The sequence below is a fragment of the Ixodes scapularis genome, unplaced genomic scaffold (genome assembly GCF_016920785.2).
Source record: "Ixodes scapularis isolate PalLabHiFi unplaced genomic scaffold, ASM1692078v2 PGA_scaffold11__112_contigs__length_91849675, whole genome shotgun sequence".
NCBI lineage: Eukaryota > Metazoa > Arthropoda > Arachnida > Ixodida > Ixodidae > Ixodes > Ixodes scapularis.
The window spans coordinates 9,348,690-9,374,640 of NW_024609837.1; the positions used below are offsets into that span (position 1 = coordinate 9,348,690).

The 25,951-nt window shown below is 47.0% G+C and overlaps 1 protein-coding gene across 1 annotated transcript in view; it reads right to left on the minus strand.

Annotated features, from left to right (window-relative positions):
• Positions 1-18,835, minus strand: part of LOC8027082 — a 33,597-nt gene extending 14,762 nt beyond the window's left edge. The window contains exons 1-16 of the mRNA XM_042288817.1: positions 18,725-18,835; positions 14,217-15,760; positions 14,076-14,148; positions 12,117-12,176; positions 9,859-9,912; positions 8,840-8,902; positions 8,689-8,748; positions 7,661-7,702; positions 7,527-7,586; positions 7,408-7,458; positions 5,304-5,357; positions 2,289-2,351; positions 2,141-2,200; positions 2,003-2,056; positions 1,867-1,926; positions 1,748-1,798 (exon numbers count right to left, since the gene is read on the minus strand). Coding sequence (XP_042144751.1) covers positions 1,748-1,798; positions 1,867-1,926; positions 2,003-2,056; positions 2,141-2,200; positions 2,289-2,351; positions 5,304-5,357; positions 7,408-7,458; positions 7,527-7,586; positions 7,661-7,702; positions 8,689-8,748; positions 8,840-8,902; positions 9,859-9,912; positions 12,117-12,176; positions 14,076-14,148; positions 14,217-14,765 — 1,354 coding nt within the window. The 5' untranslated portion in view covers positions 14,766-15,760; positions 18,725-18,835. The remainder of the gene's footprint in view (positions 1-1,747; positions 1,799-1,866; positions 1,927-2,002; positions 2,057-2,140; positions 2,201-2,288; positions 2,352-5,303; positions 5,358-7,407; positions 7,459-7,526; positions 7,587-7,660; positions 7,703-8,688; positions 8,749-8,839; positions 8,903-9,858; positions 9,913-12,116; positions 12,177-14,075; positions 14,149-14,216; positions 15,761-18,724) is intronic.
• Positions 18,836-25,951: the final 7,116 nt, after the last annotated feature.

Below are 25,951 nucleotides of genomic sequence, written 5' to 3' on the forward strand. Positions count from 1 at the left end.
ACTCAAGAAGGTAGGGCGAGAATAAGACGGGCTGGGGAGGAGGAAGCAGACGGAACGCTGGACAAAAGAGGGGGGAAACCTTCTTTCTTTAGCATTCCGTCTGCTTCCTCCTGCCTGGTCTTCCTTTCCTTCGCCCTACCTTCTTAAGTTGCCACGGACTATGACAGATTCTGCGAAAACATAACGCAATATTTGTGTGGCTTTGAAGTTGCGAAGCGAGAAATATGGCCAAATTGATGCTGACGTGGTTGCCATAAATGGGGCATGCAAATACCCATTCTTTATAATTTCATTATTATTAGAAAGCGTAAAAGTGCTACATGGTAGTCAAGAAAAGACGAATTGACAGCACAGAGGTGGACGGTAGATTTGAAGGGAACATTCCTAATACATGTTCGTACAACCGACCCAAAAATGCCCATGGGCCGGAGCGATCGAGGTGCAACACCCTGTAACATGAATCGCGGTGCTTGTTTCAACAGCCGGCGTACAGCGTTTCCGTCTATGCGACGTAAAGGAAGCAACCGGAACGATTTTGCAAACAGATCAGCCTACAACCTTGGCGGTAACATGATATAGGAGGTAGGACACGGCAGAACCTGAACCTGCGCCGCCTGTGAGCGACAATAGATTCGCCACCATGGAGGGCCGCATAACGCCAAAAAAACAAAAATACTGCAAAAAAAAGAATTCCAGTTGTTGACTGAGATTGTTTGTATTGGGCGTTTTCAGATAGCATCGAACGACCATGTCGGGTCGACATTTTTTTATTTTTACCGAACGACATATTTTACTTGTGCCACCGCAAAAACATATTCAAACATTTTTTGTGGAAAATAAAATTTCTCGAGGAAAAAAGTAACAAAGTTGCTGTCGGTATACGAGCATGTTTTTGCGACTTGCATGAAGCCGTCCTTTTGGATATTTATTAAAGAAAAACTGCTGTTGTCTTATGTTTAATAATTTTTGTGCAAAAACTGTACATAAAATAAAAGGAGGTACTAAACATGTATCATCGATGTATCATCGATTACTAAGCGATTCAGAGCTTTATGGATACGGATTTTAAAACATTGGAAATTGAAATATTTTAACATGTTTTGGACGCGTTTGTTTAATATTCACATAAATTGTCATTGAAATGGAAAATGACTACCTTCCTGAAAAAATTCACTGAAATGTAGACAGATTACCAATTTTGCAATTGGAAAATCGGTTTAAAATGAAGGCCGCCTTAATTTTTCTTCTACTTTTCACAGATCAAAGCTCATATAATCTGTCCTATCAGGCCCTTCAAAAATGCTTTGCAATATTTTTGTATTTTTTAATTTACAGAGTGCTAAATATACAGAACTGCCGTAACGGGAGTACAGAAAGACAGGACGTTGCCGATTTCAAACAAGGGCAAGCAAGGAGTCGAAAAATCTAGGAAGTCTGTGATGGGGGTTCATGAAAGATAAGAATTCATACAAAAGATTACAGGTGAGTTCGAAACTGAAGTTTGAAACGACCGAAACTCATCCTCGACATTCCCGCTCGACCAGCAAACATAGGAACGGGGGCTCTACGCCTCAAAAGCAATAGAGTTACGAGGTTACCTGCAGTCTTTGCTGTGACCCGACTCGGCATAAAATGGTGTACATGAGTGATCCCTTCACCGCGGTGAGCGTGAAGGCTGAATCTCACGGCCTTAAAAAAAAACACCTAAATTGGGGAAAATAACATAAAATGAAGCGTAGCTACGCACCTGTCTCCGCGGGAAGTGCCGGATCGTCGACTTCTGTCGGATTGTGAGGCTCTGCGCACAAAGGTGGTTCCAACATTCAGAATGGCACCCAGCCGTGAAATGACATAGAGACAACAGACCAATCTTGACGGCCACCGCTGCGTTGCCACGTTGTTGGGCTTCTTCGGAAACCAGCGGCTCTGCAAAGGACGAGGTCGAATTCAACCTGTTGCCGACAGTTGAATGTCAAAATTGCTAATCTAATGAAATACACACCTGGATTCGTGTGGAACGTAACCTTTGTCAGGTCCATGTGATCTGGTGGTTCACCTGGCGGGAAGAACAATACGACGCCAGACGTAACATTTTGACGACATGTTTTCATTACGGAAAGAAATGTTATCGAGAAGATACCTTTCGTAAGAGCTGGCACTGGGTTCCCAGGTTGCCAGACTTCCTCGTAACATTCTGGCTCTGGGAGTGAAGAAAACGAGATCATTTTTAATAAAGGTAATGTTAAGGCCCAGAGTAAAACAAAACAAGCACATAATTTAGGACAGACCTGATTTAACGGACACAAGATGGCAGCTAGGCTCTTCGTCCTGCTCGACATATTCTGGTGGCTCTGCAAATGCAGGGACGGAACAGTAACCCATCAGCTTATGTTAAAACACCTTGAAAACAATACAGTAAACTTTTGTTAATTTGACCGACAGTACCTTGAAATTTGGTAGAATTATCCGAATGATTGAATAAAAAAAGGACATATTAAACGGTTAAAATTAAACTTCCTTTTATAGTCCAAGTACTCACGGATGGTCTGCCATCTGCGCTTAGAATGCGTGTTCAAAAAGCATGCTCCGAAGAGCAATGTAACTAAACGTCACGTCACCAAAAAAAATTGCAAAGTAAAATAAAAAACAAAACAAAAAACAATGAAGAAATTAATTTTTACGAGCCGACTTTGGCGCCGGGCAGCCAGACCGTCGGTGACAGAGAAAAATAACAAAAAAAAAAAAAAAGGAAAAGAGAATCCGCGCTTTTCGGCGCGCAAGATGGACCGCACACGATGCTACAGAAAAAGCGCTTTGAGAGTGCGCACTGTCTGCGCGCCCACGTGTTATGTTCTCCACACTACTTCACACCAGATTGGTTGTGCTGGCTCGTATCATTCGCTACGGTCCATCTCAATGGCGTAGAGGAGCAGGCACATATCTGCATACATTCCGTTTTGCAGCAAAAGGCCCGTGTTTCGCCGTACGTTGGTGGTTTCTCTACCGTGGTGCCGTGCAACGTGAGCCCGGGACGAATTATCTGATGCGGAGTCTTCCCCAGTTTGAACTATCAAACTTTTCCTCGCATAGAAATGTATGGGCGCTCGCCGGGACTTTCGAACACGATCGAAGAAAACGAAAAGTTGAATTAACCCAGGTCGAACTAACGAAAGTTTACTGAACTATTAAGAGATCCTAAAAGAAGGCTTAGCTTGAGATGCAACGAGATGTATGGCTTCTGCCCAGATACAAAAGAAAGAGGTACACCCGCTGGCAATATGAAAGTGAACACCTTACCCGGTTTCTTGCCTGTTTTACGGCTCCCTAAAGCTATACTAACTCTCAACGCCTCAAATGGTACGTGGCTTGGAGTCTAAACTTTGCGTTCTAGCCCTCTTCTGGAACAGAGCTTGTTCCAAAACTTGCAGGAGGGTCAAAAACAAGAAGAGGGCTGTTCACCTTCATATCGCTCACGGGTGTATATGCCAAAGCTTAACAGCTACGATGGAGAAGCCCTGAATGCGCTTTACGGTACAGATTCGTCTGGCGTCGCACTCCGCTCGAGGAGGAGGAGGAAAGAGGGAGGGAGAGGAGGAAAGAAGGAAGGAGAGGAGGAATAGAGAGAGAGAGGAGCAGGGGGTGAGGAGGAAACTGTGAAAAAGCCCCCTGAAAGTTTGTTGTGGAAAAAAAAAAAAAGAAGGAACTTGGGGTAGGATACGTCCCCCGGCGATTTTTTGTGGGTACTTCGTTGTGGGGAAGCAGACGATTTGGAATGCGATATCTTCTTTTCACGTGCTTAGGGCGTTCTAGCAGATTTAGAAACTCTGTTTCTGGATGTTTGACTAAACACTGGTCGCTTTTACAGATAATTAATTGGGTTAATATATTTAATACCCTCGGCTCAGCGCACCGTGGCGATTTGCGAGCGGAATAGGGACAGTCCCTTTCACATAAGTTTGGGAAACAAATTTTTACCCAGGATTGACCCAGTCCCGAAAAAAAAAAACTATAATTCACGTTGCGAAATACAACCCAGATTCCAAATGCTAACGGCGCAACGTGGCGAGTTGTCAGCAGAATACGAACAATCCCTTTAAGATAAGTTTGGGAAACCAATTTTACCCAGGATTGACCCAGTTTCGCAAAAAAACTACAAATCACGAATACAAAATCAAAACCATTAATCTAGTACGTTCTTGAAAACCTGAGAAATAGCCGCAATGTGAAGAGCGCACGCTCCTTGCTTCTGAAAGTCGTTGTCTGCTTCCCCACAACAAACTACCCACAAAAAAAAAAAAAAAATCGCAGGGGGACCTTTTTGACCGCAACTCCCCTTCTTTTTTTTTCCCCAACAAATTTTCCGGGGGCCCCTTCCCAGTTTTCTCCTCACCCCCTCCTCTTCTCTCTCTCTATTCCTCCTCCCCTTCCTTCTTTCCTCCTCTGCGATCCTCCTCTCCCTCCTTCTTTCCTCCTCCTCCTCGAGCGGAGTGCGACGCCAGACGAATCAGTACCCGCTTTACTAACAATAATTTCAAGAATGGTTCCAAGGAACACTTTAGGTTACGCCAAAGTGTAAGGAAATAAAGCTAGAACAAACTGTGCTCTAATTTTTCCAACATTAAGAAATACCGTGAAATGTGCCAAGGAAGAGGGCAACTGTGCTCAATCCTTTATAGATATGGGGGTTACAAATATCTTGGGAGCAGCCAGCTTTACAATTTTTTTTTTGTACTTTGTATAAAAAGATAGTTGGTGCAATAATCGCACAAACTAGCTATTGGAGAGATGAACTGGAAACATAGAGATCACATATTTCTTAATTATATACAATTGAAGCATGAAATAAACTGCCTTGTTTTACTTTAATATACTATGAAGAAACATTAAATTATTAATGCCTAGTATTTTCAGAACCAGATTAGAACTTGGGTATCATACTACGGCAGAATAATTGTTGCTACTAACTCTGATTTGGCAAAATTTTTAAAATATTCTTTGTGCCACAACTTTATAAAATGCGGCTTGCTGCAAGTACATTTCTCAAAATGAAACTCACAGTTTCTCATCTTTTCGTTAATTATTGCGGCTCCTGAAGTTGTAGTGTTGCTGAACGGCAACAACGATCTGGTTTAAAAAAAAGAGCCGTTTGACTGCAAACTTTTCAGGCCCTCCCACTGCATGTTGTCTGTAGTCCTTCCATTTCACCGTAGAAACATCGCATGTCGGCAGTCCTTTTCCTGCTCCGTTTTAACCCGAAAAAAGCTACTACACACTGCATGTACACTGGTCATCTGGCAACACACCCGTCTTGATAGTAACAGCTGCCATCGTGCCATTGCCGCTGGAATCATCCACCCCTGGAAGAGAAGATGGCAAGAGGCTACAATTCATAAAAAGTTGCGCACTGGAGATTATCGTGCCATTAAAAGAGTACTCCAGTTATTCTTTGAGTTACCCCAACTAACTACAGTCGAGCCCGGTTATATATCACACCCAGGTAATTCGAATTATTGTTTATATCCAACAGTTCAAACATCCCCTTGAAAATCACATGTAATTGTATAGGAGTGTTGCTTTTCTGTATCGAACTCCCATGGCAGGGACACTGGATATAGCGAACAAAACACGGCGGCCCCTGGCGTTTCCTGCGGTCGGATTGCGCCCGTGGGGAGCACGTAGCTCGCATTGCAAAGCTGGCAGACTGCCAAGGCACCATACGCGCAGGTCGCACGGGGATACGCAGCGAGAAATTCGAATATACCCGCGCTTCTTAATGCCCAGATGTCGGGAGAAGGCAGGCTTGCAGGTCGAGCGGACAATCCAAAAATGGACTATGCTGAGCACTTGCTACGTGCTGCTGCGTGGGCGCACAAACAAAATTACAAAGCCTACATCCGACACCATGAAACTGCTTGTAATCAGATGGTGACAAAGTCTGCAGCCCTGAGAGTGAACCCCTGCCTTCTGCTGACGTCACTTTGTCATCGTTGCCAATACGAGGACCAAATCGTAAATTCAAAAACTTAGCAAAAAATATATTTTGACTTGATATTTCGGTAAGTATTTCAGGGATGTTTGTATGTGTGTTTAGCATATTTTCAGGCAAGTCGGTGACTATGAAGAAAACACCGAGTACCCCTTTCTCACCACAGAACAGTTTTCCCATCATTAATAATGAAAGGATCACACGGACGGCAATGTGCCAATGTACTTTGACAAATGTCAGTCTCTCAGTGTCCAAGCAACAACATCCCAATAACTACCACTAACGTCGACCCATCAGACTGTCATCCATACAAGATGCGCATGCTAGTCCAGTGTTCGCCGAAACAGTTCCACACTGCCAGGTGGCAAAGTCATAGCACACATCCGAGACGAAACACGCGAGACATGATCAATAAAGCAAAATATATATATATAAAAAAAAAATTGTAAACAAGTCATCAATGACATAATTGTGCATCCAGCCTGTCCCACAGCCCACAAAACAGCCATTGTGTGGGCTCGAAAGTAAACATTTGAAAAAAATTTTTCCGGTTAGAGAAACAATAAATGAAGGACAACAATGAACCCTATCCCAAAAACAGGGACCGTTTCGAGGCCTGCTCGACTCTTTTTCGGAGGCAACTTGGCGACGGCCGTCGAGGTGCCTAGGGCGAAGAAATACACGCTCGTCTCAAACGAAGAAAAAAAAAAAGGAAGAGCAAACCCTCTGTGCCAATCTAAAAAAGAATGGGTATATACGAGCCCCTTTATCCACCGTGTTGCCCGTCGTCGAGCCAGAGACTGCCAGCACCAGCAACCATGAGCGGGTATGCAGCCTCGCTCCACCCCGTGCTTCTGCGTACCCTACGATGAAGCGCTGGCAGGCGTGCTAGCCAAAGAAAAAATCAACACGGCCTACGAGTCGACCTCCACGCTAGAACGGCTCCAGCCCCAACAAAAGAATGGTTTGCCGAAAAAGAAAAAAAAGAAAAGGCAAGATAAGATTTTTTGCGAGGACAAACCAGCCACCTACGTCGGCAAGACGCAGGACTTCGACAAAAGACTGTGCCGACGAAGGAACGACGCACAAATTTCACCACGAGCGCAGCGCAATCGTTGAGCGCCGCGACTTTGAAGACCACTGGATTGCTTTCGACGCCGCCGGCGCCGTCAACGCAAAGACTAACCTCCGCATAAACTTTTCGTAGAATCCCGGCACGGTTGAACGACGCCAGGAAACAAATGGGTGCCTCGGCGCTCTACCCACAGCCTAAGTCGACGGGCTTTGCCCCGTAGCTGAAAGATATAAAGATACTGCTCTTCAACAACCGTCGCCCGTCACCCCCGAAGAAAAACCCAGTAGGCCTCGAAATGTGGGGTTCCAGGTTTTAGGATTTGGTCGGTTGTCATTCTTTTACGTACCTGTCCCCACAGGAACCTCCTCGATGCAAACTTCCGTCCCGTCTTGCGGCTCTGCACACACAAGTGGTTCCAAGGTTTAGAATGGAACCTAGTCATGAAACACCACAAAGACAACGGACCAATCTTAACGGCCACCACCACGCCATCGTGTCGTTGGGTCGCTTCGGAAACCTGCGGCTCTGCAGAAGGAGACCACGTCCAACAGATTGCCGGCGATTGAACCTCAAAAGTGTTAGGTTAATGGAGTACAGACCTGCATTCATGTGGAATGTGACCTTCGTCGTATCCATGTAATCTGGCAATTCGGCGGGTAGAAGGAAAGAACAAAAAATGATGTAAGACGCGACATTTAGATGACGGGATCTTGCGGTAAAACACCGGAGGAATGCCCACCCCCTTTCGCCGAAAATTCGGTTAATCTAGACATGGGCACTTGTCCAATCAAATCGGGCGCTTAACGTACCAGGTGTGATCAAAATGTTCTGGGACCAATTTTGTAGCACGAAAAAAGAGGGCAGCACAGTGTTAATCATGCAGCAGTCGAAGGCAGGGACCTTTCTGCGTCATTATGCCAAAGGGTGTCACTCTGTGAACATTTGAAACTGCGCTACGCGAGTTTGTTTGACCACATGCACGAGCGCAATGGCGATCTTTCCATAGACCGCAGGCCAAAGTGAGAGCAAACGTCAGTTTTACGTCAAACTCGGCAAATCTAAGACAGAAACCTCAGAAATTATTTAAAAGGCTTATGTCAAAAAGCAGCCAGGTGTGCAAGTGTTTTGAGTGGCACTCGTGCCACAGGAATGGCAGAAGGCCGTCGTAGTCAAGGAGGGGTCGAATAAGGTTACCCTACCGCTCTTTGACTTCCAGCAATGTTCTGCCGTTCCTGAAGCATGTGTGCCACTTCCGTTTTATGTTTGTCGAGTCTGACGCAGAATTGATGCTCGCTCTCATTCTGGTCTGCAGTCTATGGTCAAATTGTGACCGTGCACGTGGTCACAAAAACTCGTGTAGTGCAGCTCCAAACGTTCGCAGAGCGACGCCTTTTGGTATAACGAAACACAAAGGTCCCTTCCTTCGACTGCTGCGTGAGTGTCACTGTGCTGCCCTCTTTTCTTACGTTACGAAATCAGTCCCGGAACTTTTTGATAACACTTCGTAGAAAATCGCAGAATTCCGAAGTTTGAATTCCGAAGTTTCGGAAATGTTCATTGTGAACTCAGCGGGCGGTTCCGCGGCATTTTACGGTAGGTACAAAAAGAAGCGTTATCGGCAACCTACCTTTGGTAAGAGCAGGCACTAGGCTGTGAGGTTTCCAATCTACCCCATAGAGTTCCGACTCTGCGAGCGTAAAAGAAAGCAATATTTTTTTAACAAAAATCGTTTAGAAATTCAATACGCCCTAAAAACAGGCATAAATTCAATGACAGACCCGACTTCACGGACGCAAGATGGCTGCCAGGCTCTTCGTCTTGTTCGACATAATCTTGTGGTTCTGCAAGTGGAGCGATGAGACGCCGAAGTTTTAGCTCGCACTAAAACGCAATGAAAAGACTACTACGACACGCTAAAAGGTGGCCCAGCTTAATATGTCTGAGTTATGCCAAGGAGTCTGAGTTATGCTGAGTTTGCCCAGCCTTCAGCTGTCCTGCTTGCAATGTGAGGAACCTACCTTCGACAACACTTTGGCATATTGTGCACGTCGAGCATGCGCGCATGCAGACAAAGCACAGCCCAGACAAAGGCTGGGCAAAAGAAATGCCCTGCCCTTTGCACTTTATCCGTGACCATAGCGAAAATGGAGCTTACAGGGGGCGTTTTAGGTCATGCCGGAATGTATGCAAAAAAAGCTAGAAAACTTGGAAGGGTTATGCTCATATGTCACTTACATTTAGCATTTTCTGTTTCAATCTTTTTCTACTTAGCCTTCCGTATAACATGCTCTTTAAAAAAAAAGCCTCGAAGGAGGCGAAGCAAAAGCTAGCCCAAACTCCTTGACGAGGCTCCGGCCCTCTGCAGTGCCACGACACATTAGCAGTTGCAGCGTGTATGTAATGGCTATTGTGACATGTAATTTGTGTGAATCCTCACCCTTCTAGAAATAGTGACTAGCGGCTTTTTGTCCCGGTGTAAATGAATATAGATATCCTCAAACTATAATGGTGTCCAATTGTAAGAATTTGTGTTAGAAAAATGGAGCCACACAAGCGCAGAAATCGAAGCCGCAGATGCACTGGATCACTTCTCGTAGGACGAGTAACTTCTCAAAATTACTTATCGTTCCCACTCCCCAGACTGATGAAGATATGCCTAGAAGTGGGTGCAACAGTCCGTTCTATATGGGTCGTGTTTGATCGTATGAACCTCAAAAGTTAGCAGCAGTTTTCACGCCACGTTTTCACCCAACATGAGCTGCTACATAGTGTGCAAAGTGCTCATGCAGCAACAAACCTGTCTTGATAGTGTTGGCTGAAATGGTACTCTCATCACTGGATCCACCCCAGCCTGCAAAAAGAGATGGCAAGAGACTTTGTGAACACAGAGTGACCCCCTGGAAATTAAGATGCTGTTAGGGGCCACTTCTGAGCACACAAGTGCTCTGCCACCAGTGTTGGGTAGAGCACATCTAAAACATACTTTTTACGTGAAGTACAAAGTAAATGGGAGCTTATGCGCTTCAAGTACGGTAGCAAGTACACAGAGTGCAACATACTTGAAGTAAACTACTATAAATACAATGTACTTTCAAAGTAACTTTATAACACAATCTTTTGTGATGTCACTATATTCCCATAGTTTTTGTGATGCACCTGGGGCATTGCCCCAGGTCCATCAGTAATTTTCAGAAACGGCGGCAAGTATTGAATAATGTCAAGTGGGTGCAGATACTAGCTGTTTTACTCTCACTGAGAAACTATTTAACAGAACAAACTCATAAGGCGCTTGTATCTGTCTTATAGCTGCCGTGACTTCACCGAGAGAGATGAACAGACGACATCTTGAAAGACGACAGCGCGTTTTCACGCAACAATATGCCATTTTGTTCTTTTCGAACTTCAGGAATGTGCTTTGAAGTCGGGAGTTGTATTTACCTCGGAAACTATCAGAATAAATGAAAGACGTTTACCACTTCCTGTAACGCCAAATTAGAGCGCAGCTCTTGAGGAGGAGGAGGGGAGGGTATGCCCCTCCTCCCTCCCCTCTGTCACGTGATGTCACATGACCCTTGTGACGTCATATGACCCTTGTGACATCTTGTGACCCCGCGTGGCCCTTGTGACGTCACGTGACCTTCGTGACGTCACGTGACGTCACGTGACCCTTGTGACGTCTCGTGACCCTCGTGACGTCACGAGGGTCATGCGACGTCACGGTTACGCCGACAGCGACACCGATGCCGCTCAAGCTGGATACAAGCGCCTAAGAGCTGCGCTTTAAAAAAAAAAATACTTGAAATGAAATACAAGTACATACTCGGAGAATATACTTCAAGTGAAGTACATGTTTGCTGAACCTTCGTGAAGTAGTACTTGAAAGGGATACTGAATCGAAACTTTATATTTACAGGAAACAACAAGGAATAGGTCCCCGAACAGGATCAGTTAAACCTGTTAATGGTAACTGCATGCTTGTATCTTGAGCAGATGGCTATATTTTTTTCCTTCTAAATAACGGGAGCTTGGCGAGCGCTTCAAAAGCAGCCACCGAGGAGCGTGATGGATCTTAGGAGATCCGGCGTGCCCTCGACGCCTTTAGGTCATGCAGGGCCAAGTGTACGCTGGTTATGAGCTTTGCCACTTGGACTCGCTCTGTAGAAGTACCTGAGGCGGGTAGCATATCACTGGAATATTGCGGAGCGGTGATGACCAACCAGTTCTACGAGAGTGCGAGGACTAAGACATCACTTCTGTCCATGATGACTGACAAGCAATACGGACTAGAGCCATATTTGTGCGACTGCCTGCCCCAACTTCGTCGTCGTCCGCAACAGGTGACAGAGCTCATTCATGAAACAATCTTACAACAAAACTCAAGAACAAATCCGTATTCACGAAGCAAAATGATGTTGCTGTTGCTGATCTATGTCGGTATCTTTCAAACAATGGCTCAATTACTCTCGCTGAGGGAAATTTTAAAGGTTTCCAAAACTTCCTCAATAACTTCTTTTTTTGGCTTAGATTTTTTTAAATTTTGCATATTTTTTTGTGCATTTAATTCGGTTCAAACTGTTTTCTTGTTTGCTTCTATTAAATATTGGTGTTTGTGAAGTCCTACTTCAATTGCTTCAGGTTGAAGCAGAGAGATGAGCTCTGATATTTGGTTTCCATACCGCTAAGTACAATGTACTTAAAGTACTTTCCAACACTGTCCGCCACCCTTATCAATGATATTCGGCTATCTTTGCATAGCACACCTCAAGAATGTTTTTTTTAATTAATCAAAAGGTTAGGTTTCTTAGATGCAAGCTATGCAAGTCATGCACTTCATCTGAAGCGTCTTTCAGGAATGATAAACTGAGCTACCGCCATTATTAATGAAATGATCCAATTGACACTAACATTCTTATGGAGTTATGGGTATTTTCAGAAGCCATGAAGATAAGTGATGAAGTCTTCTAGAGTACAAGGCACAGACCCTTCAATAACCAGTAACGCCAAGCCCTCAAACTATCGGCCACACAGGCCAAAGACGTCAAAGTGAAAACTCACCTGGTCCATCATCCGGCAGTATGCTTTCGCTTTCTTGCACTTCAAAGTCATCCTGCACATCTGAGACAAAACATTCAAAGCATGATAAATGATATTTGCATTAAAAAAAAGAAAATATATATACATCTATATTTATATATATATAATGAAATAGTAAACAAGTTGCTGTTGGGACCAGCATGCATCTGGCCTGACAGATGACCCACACAACAGTAATTTCCTAAGTTCTTTTCAGAAGCCTCCCTGTCTAAGTTATGAAAAGAAAAAAAAGCTTTAAATTAAGGAGCAAAAAATGGTGTGCTAATGGCAACAAGGAATGGCTTTATATTTACAACCTTTCTAAAAAGCAAAAGAAAAAAACAGGTTACTTTAAAAGCTTGGTAATGCATTGACTTCACATTACGCCAACAAAGAAAAAAAATGGATTAGAGTTTCGACAACAGTTTTTTGCCAAAATATGTTTTCCAGTGGTTGGGTTTCGTGTGCCAAGGAAAAGTTTAAAAGAAGGGATCGATGGAAAGGTTCATTTTTAAATATTTGGCAGAAGCATGTACAGTGCTTGCAAGCTGCTCAAATGTAAAAGCATTGAATGAAAATATTGAAGGCGAACGTTGTCACCTCTCATACGGTTTCACTTTGCGCAGCCCCTTAAACGACATTCTGACTTTTTCAGATGCAGAACCGGCGGTACTTCACAGAGCTTCTCCGTCGGATGTAAGCTCTCTCTCTCTGAATTAAATTCTGAGAAGCGTTAAAAGTTTGAACTGGAAAGACCGGCACTTCAACTGCCACTACCGCCAGAGCCGCCGACAAGCGAAGTCACCATCTCGCGTGTATCATGTGCGCAGAGCTTCTAATTACTTTAGGAACGAATCAAATATGATTAAAAAGTCAAACAAATCAAATAAGATAGCCAGTCACAGAAAATACACAAATATATGTATTGAATGAAATTATAAAACTTTGTCTCCAAATGACTGCAAATTCGCTTGCTTTCCTTCAGAAATGCCTGGCCAGTGGAGCAAAGTTCCAAGGAGTCTAGGCTATCAGGTGCGCAGATTTGTTTGGCCAGCACTTTCCAATTGTTTTGCGCACAAACCAAATCGGTCTCAAACCCCGGTCCACGTAGACAGTGAACGCACTTCCCTTCCCGACGGATAGTTTTTAAAGCGCTTCGGGCGCACGTCGGCCGCAGCCTGCTCCGACGGACGAGGAACTGCCCCCGAAGTCGACACGTCTTGCTGCGGCTTCCCAATGTGACAAAGCGTGGGCTTGCATTCTGTAAATTTGGCCTCAACGTTGAAGGACTGCGAAGCACTGGCCAGATGTTTACGGTTCACGTACCAACCGTTTTGGTTGTACTTGAAAAGAGTGTGTTGCGGTCCCTTCCGTGTAATGCAGACGACGCGTAATCCGCGTCGCACAAATGGCGCCGCTTCGCCTTCAAAACGCGACGGCAGGAACAGAGGGACACACGGACAGAGGACAAATTTCCAAGGTTTAGTTCAGTCGGAACAGGAGGTATTCCCAGGACGTCAATCTGCCGTTTTTGTTGTCGAATGTCAGCGCGATCAGACTTGTGCACAGAGAAACGGAGGGAAGAGCAGACGAGAGCACACAGAGACGTCGGAACGCAGAGCTCCGCTTTTAATGGTTAGTGGGTACACCCAAACCTAGCTGCTCTTGTCACCACTGCCCTCGTCGAATGAGAGAGAGATAAATGCTGGACGATGGCCTTCTGACGCATTCAACGAGTGCAGTGCTCGCGCAGTGCCCCACGTGCTCTTGTCTCCTCCTCTATCCCAGTTTCTCGGTGCACAAGCTTCCGTCAACCACACACGTGAGGATGTCACATGAATCCTTAAAAGGCTCAACTTCATCCGGACAAGTCGGAACGCGAAATATTTCTCGCGAGAACCTCGGACCAGGAAGCAGCCGGTGACAGGAGAGGGTCCATACCATTGGCACTCTTCTCCTTTTCCCTGCTAGTCCTCCTCGGGGCTATCTGGAACTGATCCGGGCCAAAGTGTCCCTGAAGAAAATAAAATAAACTTTCAGCCTCTCCACTCTGGTGAAAATGGAAGACCAGTGAAGCCATACTCTGTCACACGTGACGCCGAACGGGTTCTCCATGAGCTCCCTCCGGAACCTCGCCGTCGCACCCGGGAACTGCTCAGCCGGCGTGGCGTCCTGTCGTCGCCGGGCCTCGCGCTTCCGCTTGGCTTCCCTGGCACGATCCTCGTCCGTGGCGTTGGCCCGCCGGCGCCGGTTACACTCCCGGTTCTGTTCTCGGCGGCGTTCCAGGCGAGCGATCTTCTCTTCTTTCGCAAGGGATTCGGATGCAGTGGAACTCGAGGCGATAGCAGCTTTGTGGCGTTTGTTGCGCAGCCATTCGCGCTGCTGCGCACGTCGCCGCTCCTTGCGCTCTTCCTCCGAACAAACGTAGACACGCGGCCGACCCATCGCGCGTCCAAAGCGAGCGATCTGCCCTTTTCTCGCAAGGAATTTTGAACCACTGGGCGCAGTGGAAGACGAGGCAATAATGGCTTCGCGGAGTTTGTTGCGCTGCCATTCGAGCTGCAGCGCACGTCGCCGCTCCTTGCGCTCCTCCTCTTCTTGCTCGGAATAAAGGCGACGCGGCCGACCCATCGTGACTCCAAAGGGCGACTGATAAGAGTGCTAGCACGATCTTGACGTCACGGGACACAGGACACACACGATATGCAGGTGAGACGATGACGTTTCATTCTAGTAGGGCCGCGCAAATCACGGGACGTGCTCGATGGCACAAACATAGGTGGCCACTCACGCCGGGGAAGAAGGTGAAGCTCCATTACAGCACAATGGACCGGCTAGCCTCCGTTGCCGACAGCGTTCGGGAAGAGACGGCATGGAACACAATGGGCAACTCTCCTCGTCGTACGAGACTGAGGGTGACGGTGAACAGATTCGAGTTTGGTGTTGCCAAGCCGCTTGTCCGCGAAAACGATATTGGGAGAACTGGCTCTAAACAGCTTCGCTGTAAAAAATTGCGAACGACCATGCAAAGTGGATTGCGATCAACAGTCAACAGCGGCAGCTGTTGCGTAGTCGCAAGGTGTGATTTAAAATAAATACCCTTTGCTGACGTGCTTTAGAGTAATTGCTTTACGAGCTCCTCTTTTAGTAGTATAGTTGTAGGTGTGCTTTTATAAAATGTGCTCTTCGGCGAGAAAACAACACCGAGACGCGCTTCTAATGTGATGGTCGCCGCAGCGGAGGGAACGACGAAGTCTGGATCCTGCCACCTCCATGTCCTCCCGCAGATCCTCGTCTGTGGCTCGTCAGAGACACTTTCTCTTTTCCTTTTCCATGCAAACACGGGGGTCTTAGTGCCTTCTGCACTTACACACTGCCTCTCATGCGTGATATTCAGGGTCCTGCGCCTTTTGCTGTTGTCGTGCAGCTGCGGCCCTCAGTAGACTCTGCTCGGCACGACGCGCTTGCCCTTCCCGCTCCTTGGATGGAGCGAATTTTGCGTGGTCTGGCCGTGTCTGGGGAAGGACCGATCTGTCGTTGCCCAGGGCTGCGCATTTTCTTTGTAGGCGCGTGGGAGAACCTTTCAGAACACCGAAGTGGTAGCAACTGTTGTTTCAGGGCTGCTCCTGTGTGGGGGGTGGTGAGGGAGGGAGGGAGAGAGGGAAGCGAGGGCGTTAGCGTGTCTCGCCATAACCGTCACGGTTGTGCGAGAGGCGACAGAAACGGGAAAAAGATCCCAACGTGAGAACGAGTTATTACCCTACATACGTCACTCCCAAAAAACGCGAGACTGCAACGTAAGGGCCGAAGAACAAAGTGTGCAAAAAGACACGAGCAAAAAGTCAAAACGATGCGAGGGAATCCACTCTCTGTCGTCCATTACATTGTCTACGAAAAGAACATCCACGGTTGCATGGCGCACCATAAACGAAGGATCCAAAACAATGCGCATCAAATGCTACAGACCACTACAATGAAGGCCATCCTTGCAGCATTAAAAGGGCACTGACACGTCAAAATCATTATTTTTCATTATCCGAAACGATTGAAAACGATGCCAGGACATTACCCTCAAAATTTAAAACCTGGGAATTTAGTATTTGTGAAGCAAAAAAAACAAGATCCAAATGCCGAATTTGAAGTTCTTGCACGATCCGCGCCAGTGCAGTGACGTCAAATATCAAGCCGTCCAGCAAGTCGAGTTTCTGCGATGCCTCCGAACCGCCGCCACTCGAAGTGCCATGTTTGCCGGCGTCCCGCGGACAACCGGCTACGAGCAGACGACGCTTGACTTTCGGGATTGAAGTCCTTTTATGGACCTTCCAGCTATCTCAAATTCTTTGAAACGGTGCGAGGACGAAGAGAAGGCGCAGTAGACGTTTGTGAGCGACGCAAGGGGCCACGTCGCGTCGGTTCTGCGTGAAAGGCTGCCCCAGCGGAGTCACAACTGAAACTACGACACACAGACACCAAACCCAGTTGTTTTGACCGTTTGACGATTTCCATCTCGAAGTCGGACAAGTCGTCGGGCACCTAAAAAGACAACTTCGTCCGATTCCCCGACTCACCGATCATCCTCTCCTACATGCATCGAGCGCCGCCATGTTTTCTCAAGGAGAGTAAAAAGCCAGGAGGCGACATCACTTCGAACTCCGATTTTCGGTATTTCAAAAAGAAGGGCCGTAGGGTGTTCGGAATTGCGAAAAAGAACATGTTTTACGAATGCCGCTATTAAATGTTATAGAGGTGTCGCTTAAAAAGCTTCTAAATTGTATAATATTTGACGTCACAATTCAAAAGAAGTGAGGAGGTGAAGAGCGGGAGAGAAACGCGCCAAAAACAAAAGGGCGCACGTGCACGTGGGGAAATTTTGCTTCGAGTTGCAGTATTTTTTTCTGTGTTTGACTAGGGCTTGCATTGCTTTAGACAAAAAAAAACACAATTTTTGGGGTGTCAGTGCCCCTCTTTAAAGGACATAATGGATGATACGCCGCCAAATTCGGCAGTAACTATCTTCACGGACTCGCAAGACGTAACGAAGACCGGCAAATGCGCCACGAAATCAGCCCTACAATAGACAAAGTCTAAGCAACATTGATGGTCTCCATTTCTTAGGCACGAGGCGTAGGATTGGACCAGGGCCCTCGCCAAAGGCTGACGTAGCACCAGTTTCCTGTACATGCTCAGAGTATGTGATCGAGCAATGGCAGACAGGCGATGGCGTGGATTTTCAAAAAGGGTCTATTAAAAACATCCTAAAATTGACCATATCAATGAAGACCAAAAGCATTTATACAGACGAACCCCCAGACACGAGGGAACAGGCGGCAACAAGATCGCCAACGGTGCTGCGAGGGCAAACATCCGTCTCCTCCTTCAAAGCGCCGACGTTGGCAAGTGTCTCGGTCCCTGCGTCGACGGACCGGGGACTCGGACCACCAGCACCGTAAGACCCCGTCGGACGGATAGCGGAGGTTAAGGGCCAACTCGAGGAACGAAAAGTAGAACGACACAAGGGAGAAGGAAACCCTATTCCCAGAGGTCTCAGAAGGTACCAGACGGTACCCCTCAGAGACTCGGGACGGAAAGTGCCGTCAAACCGGCCTGAAAGAGGAAGTAAAGAGATGCCACAAGTTTACGCAAAAAATCCCAACTTTATTCCTACACGGACAACACGCCCATACTGAAAGGAGCAGACGGTACCCAACGTGACTCGTCTCATGCAAATGTGGTGCCACTTGAAGTACTAGCGGGAAGACGCCAAGACAGACCAAGGCAACTCCAACGACATGGTTGCACCCGACTGGTGACATCAGCTGTAGATGCACGATCCTAGACTTTGTACCTGCCTGCCTGAAGGGGACGAAGCTCGGGAGAGAAACCCTTTAAACACCCACCAACCTAAAAGTTTTTAAGCAAACTTTCACTATCTGCCCTTGTTACACCGCTGTCCCTACTGTTCTCTAACATTCAGAGTAGAGTACGAAATCAATAAATGTTCCGCTACTCCACTGCAGGGCTGAGGGGGCTAGCCTCCTTCGCGGAGTGACACAACTGAGCTAAACATTGACCCTTCCCTAGCGTGAAGTCACGTGCAAGACAACAAGAACACTATTCCCACGAAGGTGAAATTTGGAGGATTTGCGTGCCAAAGCAACGACGGTCATCTGGCCCACCCTAAAGGAAGGTCGAGGGTTAATTTGGACCACCCGGGAATCTTTTCACGTGCAACCGAAATCTCGGCAATAAGCCTCAGTCCGATAGCGGTCCCATCCCCACGAAGCGTGTACGCACCTCGCGCGTCGACAGTCGGGACGGAGTTCTCGGTGCGCACTCCATTCGCGAAACGCCGCGAGCACACTCGGGAGTACGGAGATGGGCAAAAGTCTTTCCGATTTACCGACGGGACCCGCTGACGCCGGAGTTCCTTGTCATGCGGAAAGCGATGAAGCTTCAAAACATTGCACCCGCCTGTGCGCGCTGTGTGCCATTTGACGCTTCCGGTAGTTGTTCGTTCGTACTAGTTCGTACAACCTAGAACCGCGCGATGGTATCCCGATGACATCCAATCTACAGAAGGAGAAACGAACCTGCGGACAAAGTACGCGAAGGAGAAAAATACCTGCAAGCTAAGCGGCTAAGCACTCACGAGTCACAACCGCAACATCGCAACACGAACCATCCCTATTCGCGCTATTCGCACTGGCTCGAAACCAAGGCGGACGGATGGGACGGATAGTGGTTGATTCTATTGATGGAACGAATCTTTATCCGAATCGAGATTCGGAGCCGATTCTCCAGCGGTTCGGAAAAGGTCGGATAGATTTGGAGCGTTGCCGTTGTTGCCAGATCACGTTGATGAGTGTTTCAGTTTTTGTGATATTCTAACTTCTACAAACTGCCCAAAATAATATTGTAATATAATATAATAGTAGTAAATAAAATGTTCCGTTTTGTTTACATTATTTTGGATGTTTGTCGAGAACGGTATCGCGGCGGGAAAATTGGTTTCGGTTCGCGATTACGACCAAGATAGGCATGCTTGGTGCACGCAGGGGGGTAAAGGTGGGTGAGGAGGAGTGGCAAATCCCGTGCGCCGACATCCTGGGTCCCGAGTGAACGAACGCAAAAGAGAGCGACAGAACACGAGAGAAAGAAAGCAACGTTGCCATGGTAACGCGAAGAGTGAAAACTCTCAGCAATATAAACAGTAATAATTTAACGTTGTAAACTAAATTATGAGCTATTCTAACGCTTATAAAAAAGCAATAAACTCATTACGCTGCATTAACTTCCCTTCTGTCGAAATCTCGGAAATCTGGTGGTTGCGCAGTTTCGTATTCCTCAACCGTGCCCAGCCGCGCCTCACCGGCGAAGCCGGGTATATGGTTTAGTTTAGCGTTAACGCGAGGCCGTACTAGAGCACTGCACGGGCCCGGGCCAGCCCGAAAGCCCGAGCCCGGCCCGGCCCGCGGGCCGGGCTCGGGCCGGGTAGCACGTATTTTCTCGGGCCCGGGCCGGGCTCGGGCTTGAACAAAAAAGTTCTCGGGCCGCGCCGGCCCGGGCCGTCCCGGGTCGTGCCTGGGCAATCTTGTGCCGTAAATCATAAATTGTTGTTGATAGCAAGAAGTTTGCTCATTAATATTTTAGGTTCATTGAATACAATAAAAAGCGAAGTGCAAATTCACTACAGCGTCGTTAAAAATAGTAACTAAAAGACGTCTTGAAGCTAGAAAGCCTTCAAGCTTTTTCCGTGTGAGCGAGGGTTGTGTTATAAATTTAAACAAAATAAAGTCCCAGTCATATGCTTGTCAACCTGTCTGATTCATCGCTCTCAAAAATATCTAGTTCGCTATTAGGAAGATTTAGAAAAACGTACGCAAGCGCTTTGGGTACCGTAAAAATAGCGTTGCGATGTAAAACTTATGGCGATGCTAATTTTAGCTTGCCCAAGGTGCATGAGTACGTTATTCTAAGACTCCCTTATTGCACAGAGCGCGACACTATATTAGCGCGAACAAGCGATCGTCGTGTTTTTATGTTTATCTTATAGAATCAAAACGCTGTTTTCAAAACTATTAGTGTCTTTAGAAGTGTTCATCTGGGCCACAGACCTAAGCGGTATACTTTGGTGCCTACTAACACCATTTCGAAGTAAAATTCGAAAAAAGAGCTAACGTCGTGTTCGCGGTATCAGTGTCGCGCAGTGTACATAGTCCGTTCCGCGCTTGCACGTTTTGGGAAAAACCATCTTGAAAAAAACGTTTTAAGGGGTTAAGTAGGAATATATTAAACTTAAGCTTGCCTGAAAGGGTTGTATATTTTAAGAACGCGTTGACGTGTAAAGCTACTTCAGAACATATTCTTAAACAGAAAAGGTGCGCCGACCAGGCTTAGAACGATGGAGACTTTTTGCGAAGAGGTTGCGATGTGCAGGGCCTTATAAAAGTAGGTTGAAACGGGACGCGTTCAAATGCAAAGGCTGTTTCGGAAACTGGTTCAAATAAGGAGGGCGTTTAGGGAATGGGTCGAAACAGGACTAATTCAAACGAGAAGGGCGTTTAGGGAACTGGTCGAAACGGGACGGGTTCATATGGGAAGGGTGTTTAAAGAATGGGTCGAAACAGGACGGGTTCAAATGGGGAGCTCGTTTCGGGAACGGGTCGAAACAGAACGGGTTCAAACGGAAATGAGTTGTTTCGGGCTACAGCCATCGGGCCGGGTCGGGCGGGGCCTTGAAATTAGCAATTCTGTCGGGCTCGGGCCGGGCCCGGGCCGTGTCTCTTCCGGGCCGGGTCGGGCCGGGCCTAGAAATTAAAAATTCTGTCGGGCTCGGGCCGGGCCCGGGCCGTGTCTCTACCGGGCCGGGTCGGGCCGGGCCTAGAAATTCCGGCCCGTGCAGTGCTCTAGGCCGTACATCTGCGCGCTATGCAAAAAGAAAGCTTCGAAAGGAACGCGAATATCTTTCCACCGGTAAGTTCGTGGATTGTTGAAGTTCACGAAACTGCCCTGATGATGTAACCGTGTTTGGGACCCAGAAGGTCTGCCTGCATGATCCGCCGCTTGCGGCAGCCAGAATGTATGGGAAAATGGCGGACCTTTTCCTCTAGAGTTAGTATGTATGATCTCTATGGGTGCACGTGGAAGAAATACGTTTTCATCGCCGCAAGAGATCGATGCCGTACGTGCTGTTCGCTACAATTAGACTAAAATAATTTACATTCCCATGATATACTCTTTTATGCCAAATGTGTTATTAGATGTGTCAAAATTGAAAAAAAAAAAAAAAAAAAAAAAAAAGATTGGCTGTAGCAGAACTTTATGCATCAAATGGAAATCAGAAACAGAAAATCTATTTCGGCTTGTTCCCTGTCAACGCTTCCGTTTATCAACATGGTCCTACACACATTTTTAACATTATGTTCTCTTTCGACCGCTGTGAGTTGCAGGCTTTTTGCCTTTGTGTAGCTGCCTTCACTAAAAACAAATCTGCGGCAACCCTTTCGCATTGACAGAGCGATTTGAAAATAATTACAGTATTTTCTATTGAAACTTTTGGCGGGCAATTTTCCTTACAATATTCTGCCACCAAGGGGAGAGGCACAACGCAGCATGCGCCTCGGTTTTGCTGCAAGAAGGACGGTCGCTTCCCGCAATGCTTGGATAGAAAATGGCGTACCATTGCGATTCACCCGATACCAGCGACCTCCGCGCTTTCCCGTGCCCCGTTGTTCGGCAGCACCATGAGTTGCGGTGTGAATTTTACGACAGTACGAAATGCGGGACATTTTGAAGATTTGAAAATTTCTTGCGGGATGCGAAACAGTCCCGCGAGTCGCGGGACAAGTGGTCACCCTAGTTTGCAGCCCTTTTGACTTCTCTTGCCCTTCTTATGTAAAACGGTCCGCCGCGCGACGCCAGTCTTTCTTCGTGTGTTTGGATGTCGGCGTCTTCTCCGCAATAAGCCGTAGTATCTGCACTCCCAGTACGGATTATGTTGGTCTCTAATCCGCACTCCGAGAGCAGGAGTGCGGATTGCGTGCAGAGGCGCGGACGCTGTGGCGGAGGTACGAAGCGTATGAATTGTGTGCCGGATTTTCTTTGTCTACACTCCGCGTGTGACGTGATTTTGTCGCGGGAAACTTTCGACGCAGTGGTTTAGAAGTTGTCAACTTTGCCTTGGGACACTGCCACGTCGGCAGCCTCGACAGTCTACGGAAATATTAGTGGTTCTGGTTGTATACTGAAACCCAGTAAACAACTCAAGTTGCAAAGATGCAACTTACCTGAGGTAAAAGTAAAAAAATAAAAAGGCTTAACTCATATGGAAACGCAGCGAAGCCACTGGTTTCCAAACCACAGGGCGCCCTATTTTTTGATGACCGGTGGCTTCGCTGCGTTTCCATAAGAGTTAAGCCTTTTTCTTTCTTTACTTTTTCCTCAAGCAGGTTCGTTGTTTGCAAATTTTATAGAGAAAATGCACCATCTGTGGGCAACGCTGCACAAAATCGTAGCGCGATAGGTTAAGAAACCGATGTTTGCGGTCAATTTAAAGAGCCTGGCCGCTATTTGAAACACCGCATAAATGAAACATAAGTAGGGTTCTGCGTTTTCGGTTTCTATTTTTTCAAAATTCGGCGTACTTTTTTCGGTGTTTATTTTAAAATTCAATTTTCGGTTTTTTTCGGCGTATATTTATGCCCGCAAAAAATTTATCGGCTTTTTTCGGTGAATATAAAATAAACACCAACGGACACCGGATCAGATGATCCTTGTACGTAGCTCTGATATTTGTGATCACTCAAAGAATAACGGCACAGATACATTGAAAAAGAAATGGACACTTCATTTGGCAAATGTGTGCAACTGTAAAAGAAACAAGAAAAAAACGCAGAAGTACAAACAACTCAGATATGAAGCCTATGGCCCAAAAACATGGAACCTCACCTTCTGTACATCAGGAATACGTGATCTCATTATAGTACACACAAACATGTACTTACCCAGGTTCTCCTTCTTGATCCACACTATTTCTTTCCTGTTAATATATGACCCTGAGCTTCGAGAACACCCTCTCAACGTATATAACACTGGACGCTGGCAGGCTGAGGAGATGACGCGCTGCCTGAGCCAAAATCGCCGAAAGAGACACGGTGCGACGTTTTGAAGCACGTACGACACAACATGCAGAGCTTGCATCCAGTCAGTCTTCCTCACAACGAGTTTGAAAACACGCTCGCCACGGCTCTGCGGTACGACTGGACGGTGAAAGTGACCTTTTCCGGTTAAAACTGAATTAAAAAAAATGGATTCGACGAAATTTTATCGGTTTTTATCGGTTTAAATCGAAACTGCCGAACTTAAAAACTGACCTTTTCCGGTTAAAACCGAATTTCCGAAAATGAATTCGGCGTACTTTTATCGGATTTTATCGGTTTAAACCGAAAACTCCGAACCCTAAACATAAGCAAGAAAGTGAAATATGATCAGGTCTAGCCTGGGATGCTCGTTCCACCCCAGCCTTGACCTGCTTGGCAATTCGTTTTGTGTTGCACTGTCTCTGTCTGCTCACCCTGGTTCACACACTTGCTTTTTCTTGCGATCTATGAGGTGGCCCTGGAACTGCATTTCACTAGAGCGAAGATTTTGCGGTATTTTAAAAATTAATTATCGTGCTCTCTGCGAGGAGTGTTTCTTCATAACGTTGTCAGAAGTTTTTCAAGACAATAAAAATTATGCGCGAAATAAAATAATAAAAAATACCGAAGAATATACATACGGAAATCCCAAGCATTCCACGGCTGCCCGATAGATGGCGCAAGAGGCGCTTTACTCTCGTCGTAAGGGGTCTCGAACGCTCGGTGGTAAGCAGTCGCAAGTGCGTGAACCTAGGGAGCCTTCATGTGCGCTTTGCTAGGGTGATGCCACCCTTTGTAATACCACTCGCCGACAAACCAGCAGCCATTTTGGTCTCGGCGATAATCCTTGTGGCTTATAACCCTCCCGAAAACAAGCACCTTATCTCACAAGTTTGGAGCAGCGTTGTGGAACCCACGGAGGGAGGATTAGCATTTCCCCCCTCGGATGGGAGGACCGATGGACAGAAAGGCCACTTTCCGGCGCACGGGGAAACAATGAGGAACAAAAAGGCGGTATGGGAAAGGGAAACAGGCAGTTGGCATCACTCTATGCGAAGCGCACATGAAGGCACCGTACGTGAACCGGCCTTTAGGGAAAAGCACACTGCCTCCGAGGTCTCATGCTCGCTCCAGGCGTGCAGTTGAAGGCTTTGAAGAACCGTTCATGCGCCAACAGCGGAGCGTTGCAGCGCCTGTACATCGACGAATGAACGTCGTCCTGTGCCTGATTGGCCCCGCTGCTGCTCTGAGGGCGGCCCTTGCTGTTGCACCACTTGAAGCACGAGCTCACGTAGAAGAGCTGCTCGTTGCTGAACTGAGCCACGCCGGATGGCGCTTCGGGCAGCATCCTTCATCGGAACGCCTTGGCTGCCACCTGGACGTGAGCGGAGAGTTTCTCTGGATGCGGCATAAAACGATTGACTGTCTGTTGCGGGGGTTAAGAATAGCGGGACAGACGTACTCCTTCCTCGAAGCCCTCATCTCTTTTCACTGTGTCATAGCGATCGCTGGAGAGGTGGAAATCGTCAGTCATGGAGAGCAGAGAACTTTGTAGGAGGGTCTTGTTAACCTCCAACAGGCATTCGCCGACGTCATACCGGCTACCACTGTGATGATTTCGTTGCTGAGCGCATACTTTCTGGTGTCATTTCGCACCCCGAAATTAGTTCTCCTTGCCAAGATTCAGTGGAAATTACCGCCAACCGGTGAAAGGGCATTATATACTTTGTTTCAACGTAACTCGGCAAGCACTACAACCCTGTAGCGAGCCAATCAGAGTGATGCACGTGACAGCATACTGTCGACGTACACTCCAGCACGCTCACCTGCCGTCACGAGCTTCGCTGGGTTGTGTAGCGCTCGCCATTTGGCAAGTGACGCTGAAGCCAGAGGGAGGGGAAAGTGCTGACATATGTTCCGGTAAGTCGTCTGCAGCCAGAACCCGCTATTGCGCTCTCCCTAGTTGTTTGCATGTAATAAAATTTTCATTGGCTTGGCACAGCTCGATCACAACGTAAATGAACTCGAGTGAGCTGTAGAACCCTGCCTCCGCGCACAGGGTGTTTTCCCATGACGTCAATCCGCCATTTTGTTTTTAGAACGAGTGAATAATAAAATGTTTTATTTACCAGGAAAAAAAGGGGGGGGGGGGGCACCATGAAACGTTAGTTTCTGTGCACTACCGATTTTAAAGTGTGTCACGGGAATTCTCGAAACACTCCCTCACTGGATGAGCCAGAAACCCCGTGACAACAAAAACACCCTATGCCGAGCGCAAGTTCTGCTTTCTGAGCGTGGAGTTGTGGTGACGTCAGAACGCCGAAATCTGATTGGTTCCGATTGGAAGGATAGTTGATGGACCCCGGGGTCGACCCACTATCCTTCCAATCAGAGCCAAGCATAGGGTAATGGTTGGCCACTGCCAGTATTGATGTTCTCGCGAGAGCTCGAAACCGACAAAAAAAACCAAAGGTGCGAATTTAGCCAACGCCACGTAGAAGACAAGATCTCGCGACGGTCTCGACGCTAGCACGGGTGGCGTCGCCAAGGCTGGCCAAGGCGGACGCGTCTGCCACTTTGCGGAGACTCCCGTCGAGCTTTGCCATACTTGCCGATGACGATGACGTCCTGAGCAAGCCTTGTCTTCCAGACAGCATAGCCTAGGGCAGTTGATTAGAA